Below are 20,349 nucleotides of genomic sequence, written 5' to 3' on the forward strand. Positions count from 1 at the left end.
GTCATGCCTGTGTCTCTCCCATCAGGACTCCTGTGAACAGCCTCCACGAGTCCCTGGACCAGTGCATGACCGCCCTGGACCTCTTCCTCACCAACCAGTTCTCAGAAGCACTCAGCTACCTCAAGCCCAGGTGAGGCTTAAGCCCAGGTTGGGGATGGAGGGTGTGTGTGTGTGTGCACGCACGTGCACGCACACATGTAAGTGTAGGGATGGGGATGTCGGATGGAGAACCAGAGGTTTTATGTGAGAGGAACCCTGTGTAACTCAATGCCTTCAGCCTTCTGGGTCACTGTGACCCCTGAGAATCCCATAAAAATGGCTCAGGGTCCCCATTCCACAGCCAGGAACAGCCAGGCCCTCCCCTAGGTCACTGTGACTTCCTTCCCCTCAGGTCTTGCAGCTTCTTCCACTTTGATTTCTTGTTCCCACTGAATCCAGCTCTAAAACAGCCCCTTTTTGTTATTTTCCTCCAAAGCGCTGAAGACTTGAGTTGCTTTTACTCAAGGCTTTAGGGCAGTGATGACAGTAGTTTAGCCATTTCTTCTAGTGTTGACTGCCGTACTTCCTTTTTTGGCTGCATTGGGCGCAGGCTTTCTCTAGTTGCGGTGTGCGGGCTTCTCATTGCGGTGGCTTCTCTTGTTGCAGAGCACAGGCTCTAGGCACGTGGGCTTCAGTAGTTGCAGCACGTGGGCTCAGTGGTTGTGGCACTTGGCCCCTAGAGCATGCAAGCTTCAGTAGTTGTGGTGCGTGGGCTCTAGGGTGCGCAGGCTTCAGTAGTTGTGGCGTGTGGGCTCAGTAGTTGTGGCTTGCGGGCTCTAGAGCGCAGGCTCGGTAGTTGTGGCACACGGGCTTAGTTACTCCGTGGTATGTGGGATCTTCCCCGACCAGGGATTGAACCCGGGTCCCCTGCATTGGCAGGCAGATTCTTAACCACTGCACCCCCAGGGAAGTCCCTGCCTTATTTCTAAATAATATGCTTAGAGTGCTCTTTCTTTACTTACCACTTTTTTCAATTTTTTAAAAACTGAAATTAAGTTGAGATATAATTCACATACCATAAAATTCACTCTTGTAAACTTTTTGCTTTTTTTTTTTTTTAATTTTTATTTATTGATTTATTTATTTATGGCTGTGTTGGATCTTCGTTTCTGTGCAAGGGCTTTCTCTAGTTGCGGCAAGCGGGGGCCACTCTTCATCGCGGAGCGCGGGCCTCTCACCATCGCGGCCTCTCTTGTTGCGGAGCACAGGCTCCAGACGCGCACGCTCAGTAATTGTGGCCTATGGCCCCAGCTGCTCCGCGGCATGTGAGATCTTCCCAGACCAGGGCTCGAACCCGTGTCCCCTGCATTGGCAGGCAGACTCTCAACCACTGCACCACCAGGGAAGCCCCAACTTTTTGCTTTTACACATCCCCTGATGGTTGACAAGAATTTAGCTTTCTTATACCCCTGCTTCACCTCCCTTCCCTCCTCCTATCATTGTATCACAATATCTGGCTAAATCAGTAATCAGTGTTTTCATTATTATAACTATGTATTATGCTCATTGCAGAGACAAGTCTTACATTATAAGATTACATTTTCTTTCTGGAGTTAATAATTGTCTTGTTTTCTTCATTTGCCTGATTTGCTATACATTTATCCTGAACTCTTTATAACTACTCCATCAAGTCATGAGGTTTTCCGTAAATACTCAGACATATCAGGTAAGCCCTCAGTCCCTCTTTTTCCTGGAAACCTCTCCCCTGGAGGACAGACCTGTTTACTGGCCACCTTCCAACCGGCTCCTGGAATCCCCTTTGCTTCTCTCCTGTTTGCTTGGCCTGGCTTTTTCTCTCTCGTATCTGTATCCTCCCTCATTTTACTAGAGCATGTCCTCTAGAAATTTCCAAAGAGAGAGTTGCATGAATATGATCTTTCGCCCTCAGAATTTTGAAGGTGTTGTTTTCTGGCATGTACCGTAGCCGGGAGAATCCTAATTCTTCTTACATGGCATGGGGTCTTTTTTCCTTCTCCAGAGATGTTTAGGATCTTCTCTTTTATTCCTGCAAATCTGAAATTTCACAATGATGTGCCAGAATGTAGGTCTTTTTACTTGGCATTTTTTTTTCTTTGTTTGTTTTGGTTGTGCTGGGTCTTTGTGGCTGCACGCGGGCTTCCTCTAGTTGCAGCGAGCGGGGGCTACTCTTCATCACGGTGTGTGGGCTTCTCATTGCAGTGGCTTCTCTTGTTGCCGAGCACGGGCTCTAGGCGTGCGGGCTTCAGTAGTTGCAGCACACGGGCTCAGTAGTTGTGGCTCGCGGGCCCTAGAGCGCAGGCTCAGTAGTTGTGGCGCACAGGCTTAGTTACTCCGTGGCATGTGGGATCTTCCCGGACCAGGGCTCGAACCCATGTCCCCTGGTTAGCAGGCGGATTCCCAACCACTGCGTCAACGGGGAAGTCCCCTTGGTATTTTTTTATTCGGAAACTGAGTTCTAGGAAATTCTCTCGTATGATCCTTCCATGTTCTGTTTCCCTTTCTTGGGCTTTGTTTAAGGCAGGTATTGGACTTCCTGGATCAGTCCTCTTCTAAGATATTTATCCACACACTACCCCCCTCGCATTTCTTTATCTTTTTTCCTCTGATTTATGGGAGAGTTCCTCAACCTTATCATTAAATCCACTGACTTTTCTTTCTTGTGTGTAATCATATGATTAATTCCCTAGTACTCTTCAGTGTTCTCTGAATGTTCTTTTTTTCCTAAAACATCTTATTCTTTGTTTATGAGTGCACTGTGTTCTTTATATGTATATTTAAAAATATGAGTGTCCTGAGGATAGGACCTGGCATGTAGCAAGCCCTCTAATAAGTATTTATTGTTGTTATTACTATTATCGCAGAATATTATCTCTTTTAAAAATATTTTATTCTTTCCCTGCATAATCTTGGCTTTCTGCAGGTTTCCTTTTTCTGTTTAATGGGGGGGAATACTCTCCTCATGGTAGGACAGGGGGCGCTACCCTGAAATGCCCGATGGTCCCTGGCTGTCTGTCTGGTCGTATTTAAGAGCAAATTCACTCAAAGGCCAACTGGAAAGTCTGGGCCAAGAAGCCTTGTAATTGGTGGGATCAACTTTTGGATGATCTGGCAGAGAGCGGGCCCCAGATGTTAGATTTTCCAGAGAAGAATCCTCCATTCCTCAATCTGGACAGAGAGCCCCTGGCTGCCTGAGTTCTGGGACTGGGATAGGGGTGAGGGGCCAGGGGTCTAATCATGCCTGCTGCCTGCTTGCCTGATCCCCTCTTTTCAGCTCTAGGCTGTCCTCTGCCACCACTGGTTCCCCCAGGTCCCCAGGGAAAGCAGGTGCTGGGGTAGGGGGACGGCTTTCCCCAAGCCCCAAGCCAGGCCTGTTCAGTTTCTCCCGGCCTGACTGACCCATCGATCTCCTGTCTGGGGTCAGTGGCCCAGCTTCTGAGCGGGGCGGCTCCAGGGCTTGGTGGTCCTGAGTTGTACGGTAGTCCCTCCGCCAGCAGCGCTCACACCTCATCCCCACCCTCGGGGGGGATCCGGCTTGAGGTGCGGCAGGGCCGGGTCTGCTCAAGAGTGTGGCCGCTGCCTGAGGCAGGCCAGGCCCCATCTTGCCCCATCACTGAACATCTGGCTTCCCCTCCCAGTGCTGTTGGAAGGCTCCCCGGCTCCCCTTCCCTGCTGGTCACTACCCGTCCCGAAGTGGCTCCTCTCTGCCACTGCCCCCTCGCGCCCTCAGCCCCCTCCTCGCTGAGGGGCCGCCTCACCTTCCCTCACCTCAGGAGGGCCCTCTACTAGGGGTCCCGCAACCCAGGCCCCCGAGAGGCAACGCCTGCCCTGAAGGAAGCACCGCAGAGAGAACAGGCTTCCTGTGAGGCCACCTTTCATCTCACACGTGAGGCCCTGTAACCTCTCTTTCTCCTGACTCCTGCCCCATTCCGGAAAAGGGTCTTTGCTTTCTTCTGAGTTGGAGCGCTTCCTCCCCAAACAGTGGGTGTCATGAGCAGACTCCCGGCCCCTTCTTGTGACAACGAAATAGTGTTTCCAGAAACTGCCAGCTGTCAGGGGAGGGGCAGGCAGATTCAGTAAAAATACCTCCCCATCTCTGTTAAGAACCACTGGTCAAGATAAAATAATTCGTGCTCAAAAGTGGTCTCCTCTCCCCATTCACAGCCGCTGAAGCTGTGAAGGACGCTGGGGGGTCAGTGTCACCCACTGCTCCCCGTGGCACGCATGGTGTCTCCTTTCACTGTCACCCACGCTTTGCCCTCGGGGAGTAACTGGGCTCTCCAAGCCTCCCCCCCGCCACCCCCCAGCTTCTGCTTTCCCTTTTTCACTTTTTTCTTTTTTCTTTTCCCCAAACTAACACCAGAACCTGCATGTTAGACTACTTTGTTTTTTGTTTGTTTGTTTGTTTTACAGCAGGTTCTTATTAGTTATCTGTTTTATACAGATTGGTGTATACATGTCACCATATATACACCATTTGCTTTCCCTTTTTCACTTCTTCGAGTAGCTTCTAGTTTATTTTACTTCGCGCTGTGTGTGTCCCTGAGCACTGTCTCTGGAACATGGTAGCTACTCATTTGGTGAAAACAATGGTCATGGTTGATAAGTAGCAGGACCAGGACGCACGTCCAGCCCCACTCAGCTCCACAACCCGCACTTTGCCCCCGGGCCATCCTGCATCTCAAGCAGGTGGAGTTTCCCTGGGACAGAAGGCCTGACACCTGCCGCCTCTTCCAGGAGGGAGGGAAGGAGGTAGAACAGGTGTGTGGGGCGGAGGGAGGGTGGTGTGCCCTTGCACTGTCCTGGGATTCCTCTGAGGGAGGAAGCAAAGTCCCCTGCTGAGAGGAAGGGGCCAGGCTGCTGCTGGGCTGGGGAGGTGACAGGGACTGGGCAGAAGTTTATGAGTGGCATGATGGGCCGAGGTTGGGGTTCCCGCTCAGAGCGTGCCTGTCCGTGTGGCTGGCGCCTTCCTCCTGCCTTGCTCAGTGGCAGCGCTGCGGAGAAAGTAGGCGGTCGCGCGGCTCCTAACCAGGGCAGCGGGAGTTGGCAGGCCAGCAGCGAGGGTTTTGACGAGAGAGTGGCTGGTATGAGGAAGCTCAGCTGGGGGGTCAGGGAGAGAGGACAGGCTGGAGGTGGGGGGATGGCGCAGCGGGAGTGATGAGAGCGAGCGCACAGGTGGAAGGCGGGGAGTCTGTGGCCGGGAGGGTGAGTGGTATCGTGCAGGACTCCAGAAGCAGAGCTGGTCTGTGGGTTGACGGGGAGGTCAAGGGGTGACCCATGGGATGGGGTGGTTGGACGCCTGGGGCCGGTTCACTTGGCAGCGCCTCAGGAGTGCCCTCGTGTGGCCGGCGGCGGGCCGGGTGCTGGGGCTGCAGTACTGATCGGGGCGTGGGCCGTTCTCAGGGTGCCTCATGGCCTCAGTGAAACAAGTAATAATGGCTTTAGGACCAGCCACATACCTTCCGGGGTGTACTGCAACATGAAAATGTGGAATTCTTTGTTCAAAAATTATTAAGCGTTTCAAGACAGTGACAGCAGAGCATTAAACCAAGCATGGAGCCCTGTGTGACTGCACAGATCGCACACCCGTGAAGCCAGCCCCGGAAGTCTTCCTGGAGGAAGTGACAAATTTAAGTTGAGAGAGGCTGGATGAGAAGGAGTCAGCCAGATGGAGAGGGCATTTCCAGGCAGAGGAACAGCCGGTGCCAAGGCCTGGCAGTGAACGAGGGTCTAGTGTATTTGAGGAAGACAGATAGTCAGCCTGGCTGGGGTGGGGAGAGCTGGGGCAGGTCCCAGAAGGGAGAGGGCAGGGTGATGGAAGGTGGACTGGGGATATGAGTCCCCCAGAAGGTGGTTGGGCTGGAGAGGAGGGCAGCAAGGTGGGTCTGAGAGGCGTGGGGGGATTTCATGAGGGTGAAGGGTGGCTTGGAGGCAGGGGGTCTGTCTCTGAGACAGGCTGCAGGGGGGCACCCTCGCCCAGAGAGGTCCTCGGGAAGTAAGGCCTTAGGCTGCGACTGCAGAAGGGTCCCCAGGAAAGAGCAGTGGGGTTTGGGTCAGAGTCAGTCATCCTGATGGTGAGGACAGGATGGCTGACGAGTAGCTGACAAGGGCCTGAGCCCTGGCTACTGGCAGAGGAGGGAAGGGCTGGAGGCCGCTGGGCTTAGCAGACCTCCAGGTGGCCAAGGAGCCCCCGGTCCCAACACCCTGCTCTTCCGATGGCTCTTCCAGTGCCCTCCCCATCTTGACAGCTGGTCTAGGCCTGGCAGGTGAGACCCCATTGGGCATCATGTCCTAGAGGTGGGTCTAGCTCAGAGGTGAGGGGATCGTTGCTTCTAGGGATCTGGTCGCCATATGTACAAGGACTTTGTGGAGTAAAAACTAAGCTTGGGGTGCCTGAGGTCTGGGGGGTTGTTATACCTCTGTGCCCTGAATCCCAGTCCAGACCAGAGTTGGGGGTTTCCACGTCATGGGCTGGGGAGGGGCTAGGATTCCCAGCTGGGGGGGCCTGTCGGGGCCTTGGGCCTCAGACTAGAAATTCCACTTCGCCTGCCAGCTGCCCAGGCGGGGCTCTCCCTCCTACTGGGCTGGGCAGGTGGGGCTGAGTCCCGGGCCTGGGACCTGGGGGTGAGGAGGGTGAGAGTTGGAGAGGCCTGGGGGAAGGGGATTATCTGGGAGGTGGGTCTGTGTGCTGCCCGGGAAACCCTTCCTCAGGGAGAAAGTTTTTATGTAGGGCAATGACCCTTGACCCTGGCAGGACACAGAGGGACTCAGACTCACATTCATTGAGCATCGGTGTTATGGCCCTGGCCTGGGCACCCTACTTAAGCCACCCAAAGTCCTGGGGGAGAAGGGTTATTGTATCCATTTTACAGAGGAAAAGCCTGAGGCTCAGAGAGGCTACAAGACTCACGAGGGTCACACAGCTGGTGACTAGCGAGGCCAGGATTCCAAACTGTGTCTGAGAGACTCTGAAGTCTGAGTTCTGTCCCCACTGCAGGCTGTGGCCTCCTTTCCACAAGCCACTGCCCTCAGATAAGCAGTTCTAGCAGAGACCTGGGAGGTGTCCCGACAGCTGCCAGGACTGGTCTCCTTCATGAACCTTTGACTTCCAAGGATAATATCACCTGAGAATCACCCAGAAGTAAAAAAGCAACTTAATTTACAGAGGTGTTTTATGAATGAGGAACGGGTGAAGTCTTACGATAGAATAGATGGTCTATAAACTTTAGTCATCTCTCTCTCCCCTGAAGTTCCCAGCATAAGCCTGGCACTGAGGAGTTTGGAAAATAATTAATAAGGGAGTGTAGGGAAGGGAGCAAAAAATCACTGCAGCATCTACTGTGTGCCAGGCAAGGGTAATCCCCAGCCAGACCCACATGGACTCGGGTGGGCCAGCATTATTGTCCCCATTTTGCAGAAGCATAAATCTAGCCCCAGACACATTGTGACTTCCCCACGTACAGAGGGGGACTGGCATTGGTCCCATCCTTCCTTGCCTGTTGCTCTCTGCATGTGTTAGACTAAATGCCACCCCTCTCCCCTCCAACACCCTTTAGATGCGAGGTCTGGGGCTGTGGCGGAGCCGGGAGACAGGACGGGGAGGCTTCCTGAGACCGGCTCGCTCAGCCCTGTCATGTTGGTGCTGAGTCAGAGATAAATCTCACACACGCTCTGCCCTTGAGGTGCCCACAGTCTGGGAGAGAGCTGAGCCTCGGCTGATACAAATTCAGTGTGACCCGTGCCTCAGTTATTGACACATGCTCCCTTTGGGAGGGAGCCCTGGATTCCCAGTGGCCTTTGAGGCATTTGAGGGCCTTGGCAGATGAGTCAGGGGATGCGGGGGTAGGGGATGGGCATTTCAGGCTGAGGGAACAGCAAGGACAAAGGCCTGCAGGAGGGAAAATGTGGGCTTTTCTCGAGGAGGGTGTGTGTGGTTCAGTGTGGTATAGTCTTGAATGTGACCAGATGGTGGGTCAGAAGCAGAAGTGATAAGAGGGCTGGGCTGGAGAGGTGGGCAGGGCCTGTGATGTGTGGAGCCTCGGGCCCCCAGCATTGTCTCATGGGATGTGGAAGTCACGGGAGGGCTCAGGCAGAGAGCAACAGGATCAGATGGTGGGGTGGGGAGAGGCAGGAGGTGGCGAGGTCAGTGAGGTCCGGGGGACAAGGATGGGCAAGCCCGAGGTGGGGCTTGAGGAGACAGGACCTGCGGTAGGTGGGGCAGCAGGCGAGAGGCAGGCCCTGGCGCAGGGGAGTACCGCCTCAGGCCAGCACACTGCTGAGCTCCTCCGGAGTCCTCACCGCAGCCTCGCTGCTGCCATCCATGGGGAATGGGTGAGAAACCGAGGCTCAGATTTGGAGAGTCACTTAGGGCCACTCAGCAGGAAGAAGAGGAGCTGGGATCCGAGGCCTTCTGAGCAGCAATGGAAGGGTCAGCCCTTGGCGAGTCCCTTCCCCTCTCTGGACCTGTGTGTCCTCCCATGCGGGATGGGGGAGGGGACGGTGGGTGATGACACAGGGTCAGCTACCTTGGAGTTCTAGGAGTTTATGCTCTCGTGTCCCTTCTCTCTGGCAGAACCAAGGAGAGCATGTACCACTCACTGACGTATGCCACCATCCTGGAGATGCAGGCCATGATGACCTTTGACCCCCAGGACATCCTACTTGCTGGCAACATGTTGAAGGAGGCCCAGTCTCTCTGTCAGAGGTCGCAGCTGGGGGTGTGGACAGGGATGAGGGGTTGTGAGGCCCATCCTTCTGTCACCTTGGCTTATCCCAGTGCCTAACATGCCACTATTAGTCCTACTCCTTTTGGCTAAAAAAAGGTGTCCCCAAGTGCTAAAAGCCGTCCCTGTTAGCACTGCCCCAGGAGCTGTGTTGTCTGAGCCAGTCACGGAGGGCTTCCAGGGGCCAGGCTGGACTGGGAGGAGACAAATCCTGGCTCTGTCACGTAATAACTCGCTGACCTTGGGCAAGCCCCTTTCTGGTCTGAACTTTCCTCATCTGTGAAATGGGTGTGATGACAGGGTTGTTGTGGGGACTGAATGAAGACATCGGTTACCTGGTGCATAGTTTGTGTTCGGTACACGTTAACTGCCTGAACGCGTGAATGAATAGACCCTCAGGGTTCGTGCACAGGTGGAGTCATGTTCACTGGGACACACCCCTGCCTGCCCTAGGCCAGGCGCTGTGCTGGGCACTGGCCACCCAGGGAATCATCAGACCCCGGCCCCTCTGACGCCTGAACTGCCTGATCGGGGAGACAGGCACAGACAGTAACATCCCAGCACAATGCAGGGAAGCTCATGGGGTCGTGGGGCTCCGGCTGGAGGAGCAGGAAAGGAAGGCATCCTGGAGGAGGTGATGCCAGAGCTGGGTCCTGTAGGGTGACTAGGAACTGGCCAGGGTAGAGGGGGCTCCATGCAGAGGCAACAGCAGGGGCAAGGGTGGGAGAAGGCCTGGATTGGGGGGAGTTGCCAGGAGTTTAGTGTGTGGAGTCCTACGGGAGGGGCAGGAGATGCTGTTGGAGGCGCCTGGGCCCTTCGCTCACCCTCCCTGAATGACCTGAGACCCCGTTTTCCTCTTCAGGCACCGGAGGAAGTCCTCTGTAACAGATTCCTTCAGCAGCCTGTTGCACCGCCCCACTATGGACCAGTTCACGGAAGGTGTGGCACCTGGGATGTCCTCTCAACTTTGCTGATGCCAAGCAGCCCGGTTCCAGGCCCAGGAAGGGGTGGGAAGGGGCAGCTGTCCTCCCAGTTGTCACCCAGGGGGCCGGGCCCTGCCCTAGACACTGGGACACAGATGGGTCAGACCTGGGACCTTTTGAGGACTGGTCTCAGGTGGGGGGCTGGGGTGAGGGCGGGGGAGCAGGTGAGACTCACTTACCTGACGGTATTACCTGCTGGAAATTGAGGAAAGAAAATGCTGTCACAAGGTCTGTGCACTTTGCTCCTCAGGCCAGTGTGGGCTTAGGACTGTGTGTGCAGTTAGGTTTACTGGTTTAATTATCTTAGTGATCTCACGTGCTCCTGAGGGGAATGTGGTTCTAGAGGCTGACACACTGAGATGAAACAGCTGGGAGCCGTGGAAGAGAAGGTCTGGGCCGCCAGAGCCATGTGGCATCTTTGTGCCGTGACCACAGGTGGCAGTCCTGGAGCAGCAGCAGCCAACCATGAGGAATTTGGGGCCCTTTAGTGCAGGGGCGAATGGCCCTCCCCACCTCGAGAGCCCTTTGAAGGTTCCAGTGCGAAACAGTGCTTATGATGGTGCCGCTCTCTCCTTCATACCTTCCATGGTTCCCTGCTGCCCACAGGACCAAATCTGCAAGCCTCCACCAGTGTTTAAGACCCTTTACAGCCAGACTTCTGCCCCTCATCTTTCCCTGTCCCCTAAATCTCTCCCTGCTCCACCCCATTTCAACCTTCTGTGGCTCAGCTGTCCCCCAGGCACCTGAGTTGTTTGGCTTTCCTGGGCCTCTGCCAAGAAAGCTCTTCCTGCCTCATCCTTCCATCCCATGTTCAACTCAAATGGCCCAACTCAGGCGTCTTCTTCTGGAAGTCTTTCCTGACTCCTCGGGCTGTCTTAGTTCCCCTTCCTTACTCCTGCAGCCTGCGGCTTCCCTGGGTTTATCCATTCATCCCAGCACTGTAGGGGTGTTGGTGCACAGCACCTACAGTGACGCCCGGAGGACAAGAGGACAAGGCCCAGGGCCCTCTGCTGACGTTCTCGGGGGTGGGGTCAGGGGTGTGAGCTAATTCAGGACAATGGTGCGTGCCACCAAGGAACCTGGTGATGGGGATTCGGGAGGTGGCAGGCAGGTGCTGACTCAGGCTCCCTTTGCCTTTTGGGAAGTGGGATGAGGAGGATTTGGCCCAAGCCTCCTGCCAAGAGTCCCAGGAGGCCACAGGGCTTTGGTTTTCTCCCTGCAGTGGAAATCCACGCTGAGGTCTGCTACGCAGAGTGCCTGCTGCAGAGAGCAGCCCTGACCTTCCTGCAGGTAGGAACCCTCTTCTTGTACAAGCAGCCTGGGGGTTTCAGAAGATGGATCACCACGTCTTAGCCTGAAGGGTCTAGAGCAGCCATGCCCAGCCCCCTTGGGGTTGAGGCGAGGACTGAGGCTCCGTCACCCCAACACTCCTGGCCCTGGGCAGGCTCAGTGGCAGAGGTGATGGGCCCTGCCCCTCCACACGGAGCACACGCGTTCCCACCCACTACCAGGATGTGCTTCCACCTCGTGACTGCTGCTTCCCTGCTGTTTTTATGTCACGGGGGTGACAGAGCCTGCTTTACATTTGATTCATTCAGCAGACTAGTCTGAATGAATCAAACGTGATTCATTCAAGAACTTGTAGAACCTGCAACATACCAGGCTTTGTATGTACATTACAGGCATGTCATTTTTACATACCTTATACACATTGCATGGTTGTTTTTACCTACATTTCTATGTATTATTTAATCAGCACCTCACAGGCCTATGAAGGGGAGGATTAGCAGAGGAGGAACCACCTTCCCAGGGTCACATGGTTAGCAAATGGCAGAGCTGGGATTTGAACCAGGTCTGGCCAACTCAGAGCCTATGCTCCTCACCACAGTGGAAATTATGAGAACCATCACATCATGATTTTACCAGAAAGCCTGGATTATAATTGTAAAATATAATCATCATGTAAATAGGTGTACTGGGGTGGAGAGGCACATATAAATTTTATTGTTGGGGTACTGTTTATTTTTGCCAGTGATTTTTCTATCTTTTTGGACCTCAGATGATTAGAATTGGATGAATCTTAATTCTTCGTTAGGATCACTGTAATAATTGCACCGTGAATGGCCTTTTATGTCCGTTGTTTGTTTACTCTATTATTACACATACGTGCACGAACCCCCCACCCATCCGGAGAACAGAACCCTGCTGGCACATCTCCTTGCCCTCTGCCTCCCTTCCCCCAGGGGAAACCACTACCTAGAGTTTGTATTTATCATCCCCCGCCCTGTTTTTAAAAAATGGTTTTCTCAGCTTCCTATTCATGTCTGAAGAGCATATTGTTATGTTTTAGTTGCCTTTGAGCTTCTTAAGGCCTCAAGCTGTGTGGGACTTGCTTTCTTCACCCAGCCGTACATGGCTGTGTAATACTGCCTTCTATGAATATACCAGTTTGTTTATCCATTATCCTGCTGAAGGATATCTGGGTTGTTTCTGGTTCTTGGCTACTATGAACAGTGATTCTGTGAGCATTCTTGAAGACGTTCATCCATTTCTCTTGGGTGTGTACCTGGGAGTGGAACTGTCAGGGGGACTGTAGGTATTGGGGCTTTTTTGTTTTGGCTGCACTGTGTGGCATGCGGGATCTTAGTTCCCCAACCAGGGTTCAAACCTGTGCCCCCTCTAGTGGAAGCACGGAGTCATAATCACTGGACCGCCAGAGAAGTCCCCAGGTCCTGGCGCTTTAAATTACAAATGTGATGGATACCTGCTTGTTGTAAAAAAACACAAGCAATCCAAAAATGAACGTCTCTCTTCCTTCCCCACAGTTCCTCCACTGTTAACCGGTGGGAGCATCTCCTCCAGGCCTTTCTCCAAGCACATGGTATAGGTACATGTGAGCCTGGTAAAGGAGGCTGTGGTCGAGCCCTGGGCATTGTGGAGGTCTTGTTTGGCAAGCAAGACCCTCATCTCAAGTACCAGGGGTAGAGTGGGGAGGCCTCTGACCCCACCCACGCGGGGCCCCTCATAAAGCTGGGCCCAGGGAGGTCCAGGCAGTATCCAGAGCCTTGTATGATCCCTCTCAAGCCTGTGGCTACCCACCCAGGCCCGGCTCTTAGCATCTCTCCCCCCTGCAGGACGAGAACATGGTGAGCTTCATCAAGGGTGGCATCAAAGTTCGAAACAGCTACCAGACCTACAAGTGAGTGGGGCTGGCCTGGGGGGCCTGAGGCCACAGCATCTACTGCCCTGTGCCCCTCAGGCTGCTTTGTGGGAGGTAGAGGGCACTGGTTGGAGGCAAGAAACCTAGAATACTGTGTGACCTCAGATAGATTTCTGCACCCTCAGGACTTCAGTTTTCTGGAATATTATTCCCCTGTGTGTATCCGTTCATTTGGTCCCCCTGAGAGCTGACTCTGTGCCTGACCCTGAGCTAGGGGAAAACAAGGCACATATTCTGTACAAACAGCTCAGTCTGGTGGGGGTGGGAGAAAGACACAGGAACAGTCACTTTGAGAATAGCAGCAGGACTCCTACCCATCCGTAAAGGCCCCATCCAAATGCCGCTTTCCCCACGAAGCCTTCCTTGAACCCTTCAGTACACAGGGATGATGCTTACATAATACACACCACCTCTCCAAACTGGGAGCTCCTCGACAGCCAGATTATTTCCATGCCGTCTCAGCACTGGGCCACACGTAGGCCGTGTTTATGGAGCAAAGAATGAAGACTCGGTCCAGAGCACTTCTGCCCAGTGTGGTCCCGCAATCCTTTTCTACAATTCCAAAATCAGAAAAGCTCTGAAAATAATTAACCCTCCCCCCTGCCCCAAGTTTGGCATTGAAACTCCTTTTCCATTAAAAGTTGACTTGAATTGACTTGAGACTATCATCTTTATTTTCCCCACTTAATGTGACTATTTCCCTGCAGAGAGATTTTGAGTTTGATTTCCAGGTATTACTGGGGTATAACACACCATGCAGTATATGGACACCACACTGCTTTGTGGGTCTCTGCTGGAATTGTTCAGGGAAACCAGACTGTGTTCTGGCCCTTCTAGTCTCCCTACCAGCTGCCAGAGTGATGTTTTCAAAGCACAAACCTTGTCAGGTCAGTCGGTCCCTGCCAACTCCTGAGACCCCCTCTTGCTCTTAGAATAAAGTCCTGGGTCCTGCCGAGTCATTCCTGGGAGGTGCCCCTGTCCTCCTAGCCGTAGCTCCTGTCCCACCGTGCCTCAGGCATTTGGGCCTTCCCTCCGGTTTTCAAACATGCCAGATTTCTCCCTCAGGGCCCCGGGACACACTGTTCTCTCTGCCAGGAACACTTTGTGCCAGGCTAACCCCTCATCCCTCCGTTTTCAGCTCAAATGTCAGCTCCTTGAGGAAACCTTCCCAGAACCCCAAACTAGGTCAGGCTCCAGGGTTCCTCCTCATCCTCACAGTGACTCGATAGGGGTGTGTCTCTAAGAGTGGGAGAGTTGTGAGAACAGCAGCTTGATGGCTTTGCTCCTTGCTGTCCTCCGGTGCTTGGCACAGAGAAACCTTAGTCCGTGTTTGCTGAGCGAATGCCCTCAAGATGCTCGTGGCCTGGAAGGGAGGCAGGTACATCTTTAAAGCCCCTGTCCTGCCCCAGGCAGACCGGGATATGGACTCTGAGCTCTTGGTGACCAGAAGAAAGAGGGTTGGATTCCAACTAAGAGACTCCAGAGGGACTTCCTCAAGGAGGCGGTGTTGGAGTTAACCCAGTGGTTCCCAACTGGGGGCGGTTTTTCCTCCCATGAGACGTTTGGCGATGTCTGGAGACATTTTGATCATCATACTGGGGGAGGTTGCTGCTGGCATCTAGTGGGTAGAGGCCAGGGTTGCTGCTGAACATCCTAGGACGTACAGGATGGCCTCCTGCCCCCGTCTGAACAAAGAATTATCCAGTTATCCAGCCTAAAATACTAGTAGTGCCGAGGTTGAGAAACTGTTCTAGACAGAATGCAGAGCACGAGCAAATGCCTAGATGTTGGACAAGGCGGGTGTGCTAGGGCTGATAGAGCTGAAATCCAAGAGCAAGCGGTGTGTCATTACGATGGGAGATGGGGCTAGAAATTCCTCGAATATCAGCTGTCTGGATGGCCAGACGGTTACAGATCCACCACCAGGGAGTTCGAGATCAGCTAGGAGTATAGGGGCAACTTGGGCCCGGCTGGAAGAGGACCCAGCCCCCCAGATGTGGCTGAAACAGGCTTTGCATCCCTCCACAGGGAGCTAGACAGCCTCGTGCAGTCCTCACAGTACTGCCAGGGAGAGAACCACAGGCACTTTGAAGGAGGAGTGAAGCTCGGTGTGGGAGCCTTCAACCTGGTGAGTGGGCATGCCCTCCCCACATCCACAGCGTCTGGGTTCAAGACTAATCTCCCCTGCACATCCCCGCCCTACACATGGTCTCTGCCGAGCTACTATCCCGGGCCCCAGTGATGAAGCAGACCCGTGGCCAGCCTGGGGGCTCACAGCTGGGGTGGAGATGGGGGCTGGCCGTGGCTCCAGAGTCCCTTCTGTGCGTTTCTTCCCAAGGCAAGTTGAAAGCTTGAAATCCACTACAGTGGCAGTATTCACAGCACCAGAAACTGACAAACACAGTACATCAGGGCCTTTTCCTCCCTGGAGGGCTGGTGGTTAAACATTGACCAGTGGCGGGGAAGGAGACAGGCCTGGAAACAGCCGACGACCCACAGGGAACGGAGAGCCAGGACTCCTTCCTGGGGGAGCCCGGGAAGGTTTCATGGAGGGGATAGTATTTGAGCTGGATCTGGAAGGATCCATAAGCGGGGGAAGTTTTCCAGGTAGGAAGGGCATTGTAGGCAGAGGGAACAGTGTGAGCTGAGGCAGGGAGGCTCAGAAGAGTTGTGCCTGCTCCTGGGAGGAGGAGCTGGTCTCTGACAATCCAGACTCCTGGCCCTGGGTGGCCAGGGACGTACCCACAAGTGTGAGTGTGGCCGGGGGTGGCTCTCTCCCCTCTAGGCAAAGCCTGTTCTGATGGGGGTCCCTGCCCCGCTCTGGGTTCCAGATTCCCCATATGTAAAATGGAAGCAGTGATCCCGGCCCAAGTGCTGGGAAATACAAGCTGCCACGTGCATCAGATACTTCAGCAGGTTATAGCTGGACTGTCTGCAGTTCGAGAACTGGCTCCACCACTGATGAGCTGTGGTGCCTCGGGCATATCCTGTCACTTATCTGTGCCTCTGTTTCTCCATCTGTTGAAAGGGGTTAGTAATCCCTTCTTTGCAGCACTGTTCTGAGGATCAAAGGCAATGACAGAGCCCCTGGTACAAAGTAGGGATTCAGTGTAATAACAATAGCTAACTGCTAGGTGCAGGCCCTATTATGTGCTTCACATATATTAATTTGATCCAGCTGGTAGGGGCTATTATTATTTCCATTTTACAGATGAGGAAACTGAGGCAGAGAGAGGAAATGTAACTGCCCGAGCTGGGAGTGTTGAGACTAGGATTTAGACGCAGTCTGCTCCTAATTGTCTGTCACTCTGTAGTGCCTCTCTATCTGGGGAAGTTGGCTTTCGGAAACCTAGGGCCTCCTCATGGGCATTCCAGAGACAGGGCCTGCACTTCTGGGATTACCCCCAGGACTCTGGAGGCTTGTTGGAGATTGGGAGGGTCAGCCCCCACCCCTTCACGTGTCCACCTGCCTCTTCCTGCAGACGCTGTCCATGCTTCCTACCAGGATCCTGCGGCTGCTAGAGTTCGTGGGGTTTTCAGGAAACAAGGTAACCACCTTCCTTCTGGGGATCCCAACCTGCTCAGCCCCAGGGCTGGAGCTCAGCTGGACAGGGTGAGGCTGAGGGGCTGCGGGTCCTGAGTGCCAGTCCTGACTCAGCCCCCCCTCAGTGTGTGGCCCTGGACAAGGCTCAGACCTCTCTGGACCTCAGTCTCCTCTCCTGCAAATGGGGCCATTGATCCCTGCCAGGCCCTTCCCAGGGTAGAGAGGCTCTAGGGTAAGGGTGTGTGTGAAGAGCAGCTCCTGGGGTCCTCCTTCAGGGGCCTGGGGCCATATTCTCTGAGCCTGGCAGGTGTCAGGAACCTGGTCCTTCTCCCCTCAGAAGACCTTGAGCAAGTCCCTTCCCTTGGGACCATTTTCTGGTCTGGGAGATGCCCAAGGGAAGCCCTACTGTGCATTGGGCCTTGAGGTGGAAACCAGAGGACTCAAGCACCCAGAGGCTTTACTGAGGGCAGGAACCTGAGTGCCAGGTAGCAGATCAGGGAGGGCTCCCTGGTGGAGGAGGCCTGATGTGGTACAAGGAGCATTAACCTGGAAGTCAGGAGCCCTGCGTCAGTCCAGCCTCATCCCCTTCTCCCTGTGAGTCTGAGCAAGGCCCGCCCTCCTCTGGGCCTCTTTTTTTGTAAAACAAGGGGCTTTTTTTTTTTTTTTTTTTTTTACAGGAGGCAATGTTTCTCCAACTTGGACTTTCTCCAGCCCTTCCTGATTTTTGCCATGTCCACACACCTCTATATTATTACTTATGTATCATTTTTCTCAAATGTGATTCATATTTTTTACTTAAATTTATTTAAAGGAAACATTACTACACAGAAAACCCATATTATGTGACACGATAAGAACATAATCATAACAATTAATACTACAAGAACTGAGCAATCTTACGAAAGCCCTGTCTGTGCCCTGAGCCTGTGCTGTGGTTAGGATTATCTGCCTCCTTGTCATTCCTACTCCCCCCACCAGACTTGGGGCTGCTCATGGCCTTGGTGCCCACTATGGGGACTGAGCAAGTGTATAAAGGGGGGAATGGGGAAGGGGCTATTGAGGAGGTAGGGGACACCCACGCCTTTGCCCTGACTGTGGCAGCGGTGTCCCCTGCCCTCAGGAAGATGGCTGAGGCACTGAGAGGGGCAGCCCCTTGTTCGAGGTTGCACAGCCTGGGAGCAGCTGACCCGGCCTCCAGGGCTCCAGACTCGGAGTCCAGCACTCTCTGGTCCCTTCTGTGGCAGCGTTGCCCTCACACCTGTCCCGTGACCTCCCAGGCCCCTCTCCACCTCCCTGGGTCCCGTGGTGGACCCTGGGGAGCTCAGGCCTTGCTGGCCTCAGCCAGTCCCCGTCTTTCCTCCAGGACTACGGGCTGCTGCAACTGGAGGAGGGGGCATCGGGGCACAGCTTCCGCGCCGTGCTCTGTGTCATGCTGCTGCTGTGCTACCACACCTTCCTCACCTTTGTGCTCGGTAGGAGCGTGCTCGGGGCGAGTGCTGGGGCCTCTGGGCTTTGGTTGGCTCTAAGGGCAGCGGGTGAGAGGGCAAGGGGCTGCAGACCCTGCTCGGGCCCCCAGGACTGGGCATGAGGCACTGAAACCAGAAACAGCAGAGCCGAGTCAACTGTCCTGGGGCCTGGCCTGCAGGCCACTCGCTTCCTCACAGTGTGATTGGGTTCCAGCCCCAGTTTTCTCATCTGTGAAATGGGGGTGGGTCATGCCCACCTCAGAGAGGGTGTGAGGATGCTGTAGGCTGTACTGTCTAATTCAATCCTCACATCACCCTGGAGATAGAAGAGTTATCATCCCATTTCACAGAGGGGAAGCGGAGACCCTGAGAAGCCCCTGGTAGGTTGCTGGGAGGAGGATCACCAGGGAGGATGGTGACATGTCCTATTGTCCCCCCACCTCCTTCAGGCACTGGGAACGTCAACATCGCGGAGGCAGAGAAGCTCTTGAGACCCTACCTGAAGCGATACCCTAAGGTGAGCCCTACCTCCTGGCAGATACTCCCAGCCCACGTGTGCCTTGTGGGCCCACACGGACCCACATGCGTGTTGTTGCAGGGCGCCATCTTCCTGTTCTTTGCGGGGCGGATTGAAGCCATTAAAGGCAATGTTGACGCGGTGAGTAATGGGGGTCGGAGCCAGTGCTGGAGGGCCCTCGGGTCTCCCAGGCCAGTAGGAAAACACAGATACACACAGACGAACTCGGGGACAGGGCAGACTGGGAGGAGGGCCCCGAGAGAGGACTTACGAGAGAGCGGGGGCAGGAGAGGCACTTCCGACTGAGACAGTCTGGGAAGACGAGGGAGGAGTTGGCATTTGTGGTGAGTAGGATTTGAACGGGAGATGGAGGGCTGCGGCATCCTTGAGTAAGGCAGAGAGGTGGGAAGACCCGCTGTTCAGGGCAGGGCGACAGGCTGGAACCTGGTGCCAGGGGGTGAAGCGGGCACCTTGAGGGTCTGGCTAAGGAGTCTGGGCTCTGTAGCTGGGAGGGAGCCGTCGAAGGGGTGAGAGCGGGGAGGGTCACGGTCCGGGCAGAGTCCCCAGCATTAAGCCAAGGCCCAGGACGGACTCCGTGACCTGGAGTTCTGGCGTCTCCTGCTGGTCCTGGCTGTGGTTCCTCAGGCAGCAGGACAGATGCCCCAGGTCCAGGTCACTTCATGGGAGCTTCTGGAACCTTTGGAGTTTGCTCTGAGGCATAGACGTTATTATATCACTTTAAGATTAGCACTTTCCACTGCCTGTTATCCCTCCATTATAGCTCTGTCCCACCCTTTCATTTTGTGCTGCAAGACCAGAGTCCCCAGGAGGGGCAGTAACTGGGCCCAAGGTGGTGTAAGACTTAGGCGGTAGAACCAGGACTGGAGGCCACAACTCCTGTCTCCCCGCTGCTGCCCCTCGCCCCCTCCCCGAGCCTGGCACAGGGCTGGGCCGCTGTGCGCGGCAGGAGGCTGGGGCTACTGTGGAGCTGGGCGGGGACAGAGGGTGCAGAGAGCGGGGCGGGGGCGGGCCAGGGGTCGCCCACCGAGGCTGACCGGCAGGTGCCCACAGGCCATCCGGCGGTTCGAGGAGTGCTGCGAGGCCCAGCAGCACTGGAAGCAGTTCCACCACATGTGCTACTGGGAGCTGATGTGGTGCTTCACCTACAAGGGCCAGTGGAAGATGGCCTACTTCTACGCAGACCTGCTCAGCAAGGAGAACTCCTGGTCCAAGGTGGGCTGACACCATGTGCTGGGGGCACGGGGGGACCAGGCCAACCCAGACTGGCCATGAGCCCCCAGAGCAAGGGCCAAACCCCTAACTGAACGCAGATGTCTCAGCTGGAATTTAACCAAAACCACAAATTCTACTAGGCCTCAGGGTTGGAAGAAACTAAAGACCATGAGGAACAGATGACCTTTAGAACTACAGTGTGTCGAGATTTTTAGTCACAAGGGACAGAAGTGTGTGTTGTGACTCACATGGTCTATGTGAGTGTCGCCCAACAGAACTTTCCATTACCGTGGAAATGCTCTATTTCTTTTTTTTAAATTAATTTATTAATTTATTTTTGGCTGCGTTGGGTCTTCGTTGCTATGCACGGTCTTTCTCTAACTGTGGCGAGCGGGGGCTACTCTTCGTTGCAGTGTGCGGGCTTCTCATTGCAGTGGTTTCTCTTGTTGCAGAGCACGGGCTCTAGGTGCGTGGGCTTCAGTAGTTGTGGCATGTGGGCTCAGTAGTTGTGGCACGCAGGCTCAGTAGTTGTGGCGCACGGGCTTAGCTGCTCCGTGGCATGTGGGATCTTCCCGGACCAGGGCTCGAACCCGTGTCCCCTGCATTGGCAGGCGGATTCTTAACCACTGCGCCACCAGGGAAGTCCCG

The 20,349-nt window shown here is 54.6% G+C and overlaps 1 protein-coding gene across 15 annotated transcripts in view; it reads left to right on the forward strand.

The window, feature by feature from the left end:
- TTC39A (tetratricopeptide repeat domain 39A) overlaps nucleotides 1-20,349 on the forward strand; it is a 59,851-nt gene that overhangs the window by 19,034 nt on the left and 20,468 nt on the right. For 9 of the 15 annotated variants that reach the window (XR_014238225.1, XM_082371061.1, XM_082371050.1 and 6 more), the window contains 11 exons: nucleotides 26-130; nucleotides 8,588-8,719; nucleotides 9,601-9,677; nucleotides 10,944-11,011; nucleotides 12,856-12,920; nucleotides 14,970-15,069; nucleotides 16,424-16,489; nucleotides 17,849-17,957; nucleotides 18,401-18,468; nucleotides 18,550-18,609; nucleotides 19,540-19,701. Coding sequence is in view for 14 of the 15 variants with exons in the window: in XM_082371061.1 (XP_082227187.1) it covers nucleotides 26-130; nucleotides 8,588-8,719; nucleotides 9,601-9,677; nucleotides 10,944-11,011; nucleotides 12,856-12,920; nucleotides 14,970-15,069; nucleotides 16,424-16,489; nucleotides 17,849-17,957; nucleotides 18,401-18,468; nucleotides 18,550-18,609; nucleotides 19,540-19,701 (1,012 nt within the window). In the remaining variant the exon portion in view is untranslated. Of the gene's footprint in view, nucleotides 1-25; nucleotides 131-5,197; nucleotides 5,221-8,587; nucleotides 8,733-9,600; nucleotides 9,678-10,943; nucleotides 11,012-12,855; nucleotides 12,921-14,969; nucleotides 15,070-16,423; nucleotides 16,490-17,848; nucleotides 17,958-18,400; nucleotides 18,469-18,549; nucleotides 18,610-19,539; nucleotides 19,702-19,846; nucleotides 19,959-20,349 lie in introns of those variants that run through there. The other 6 variants (XM_082371058.1, XM_082371059.1, XM_082371060.1 and 3 more) reach the window with 5 other exon arrangements.

This window comes from Balaenoptera borealis (assembly GCF_965194805.1).
Source record: "Balaenoptera borealis genome assembly, chromosome: 1".
Classification (NCBI taxonomy): Eukaryota; Metazoa; Chordata; class Mammalia; order Artiodactyla; family Balaenopteridae; genus Balaenoptera; species Balaenoptera borealis.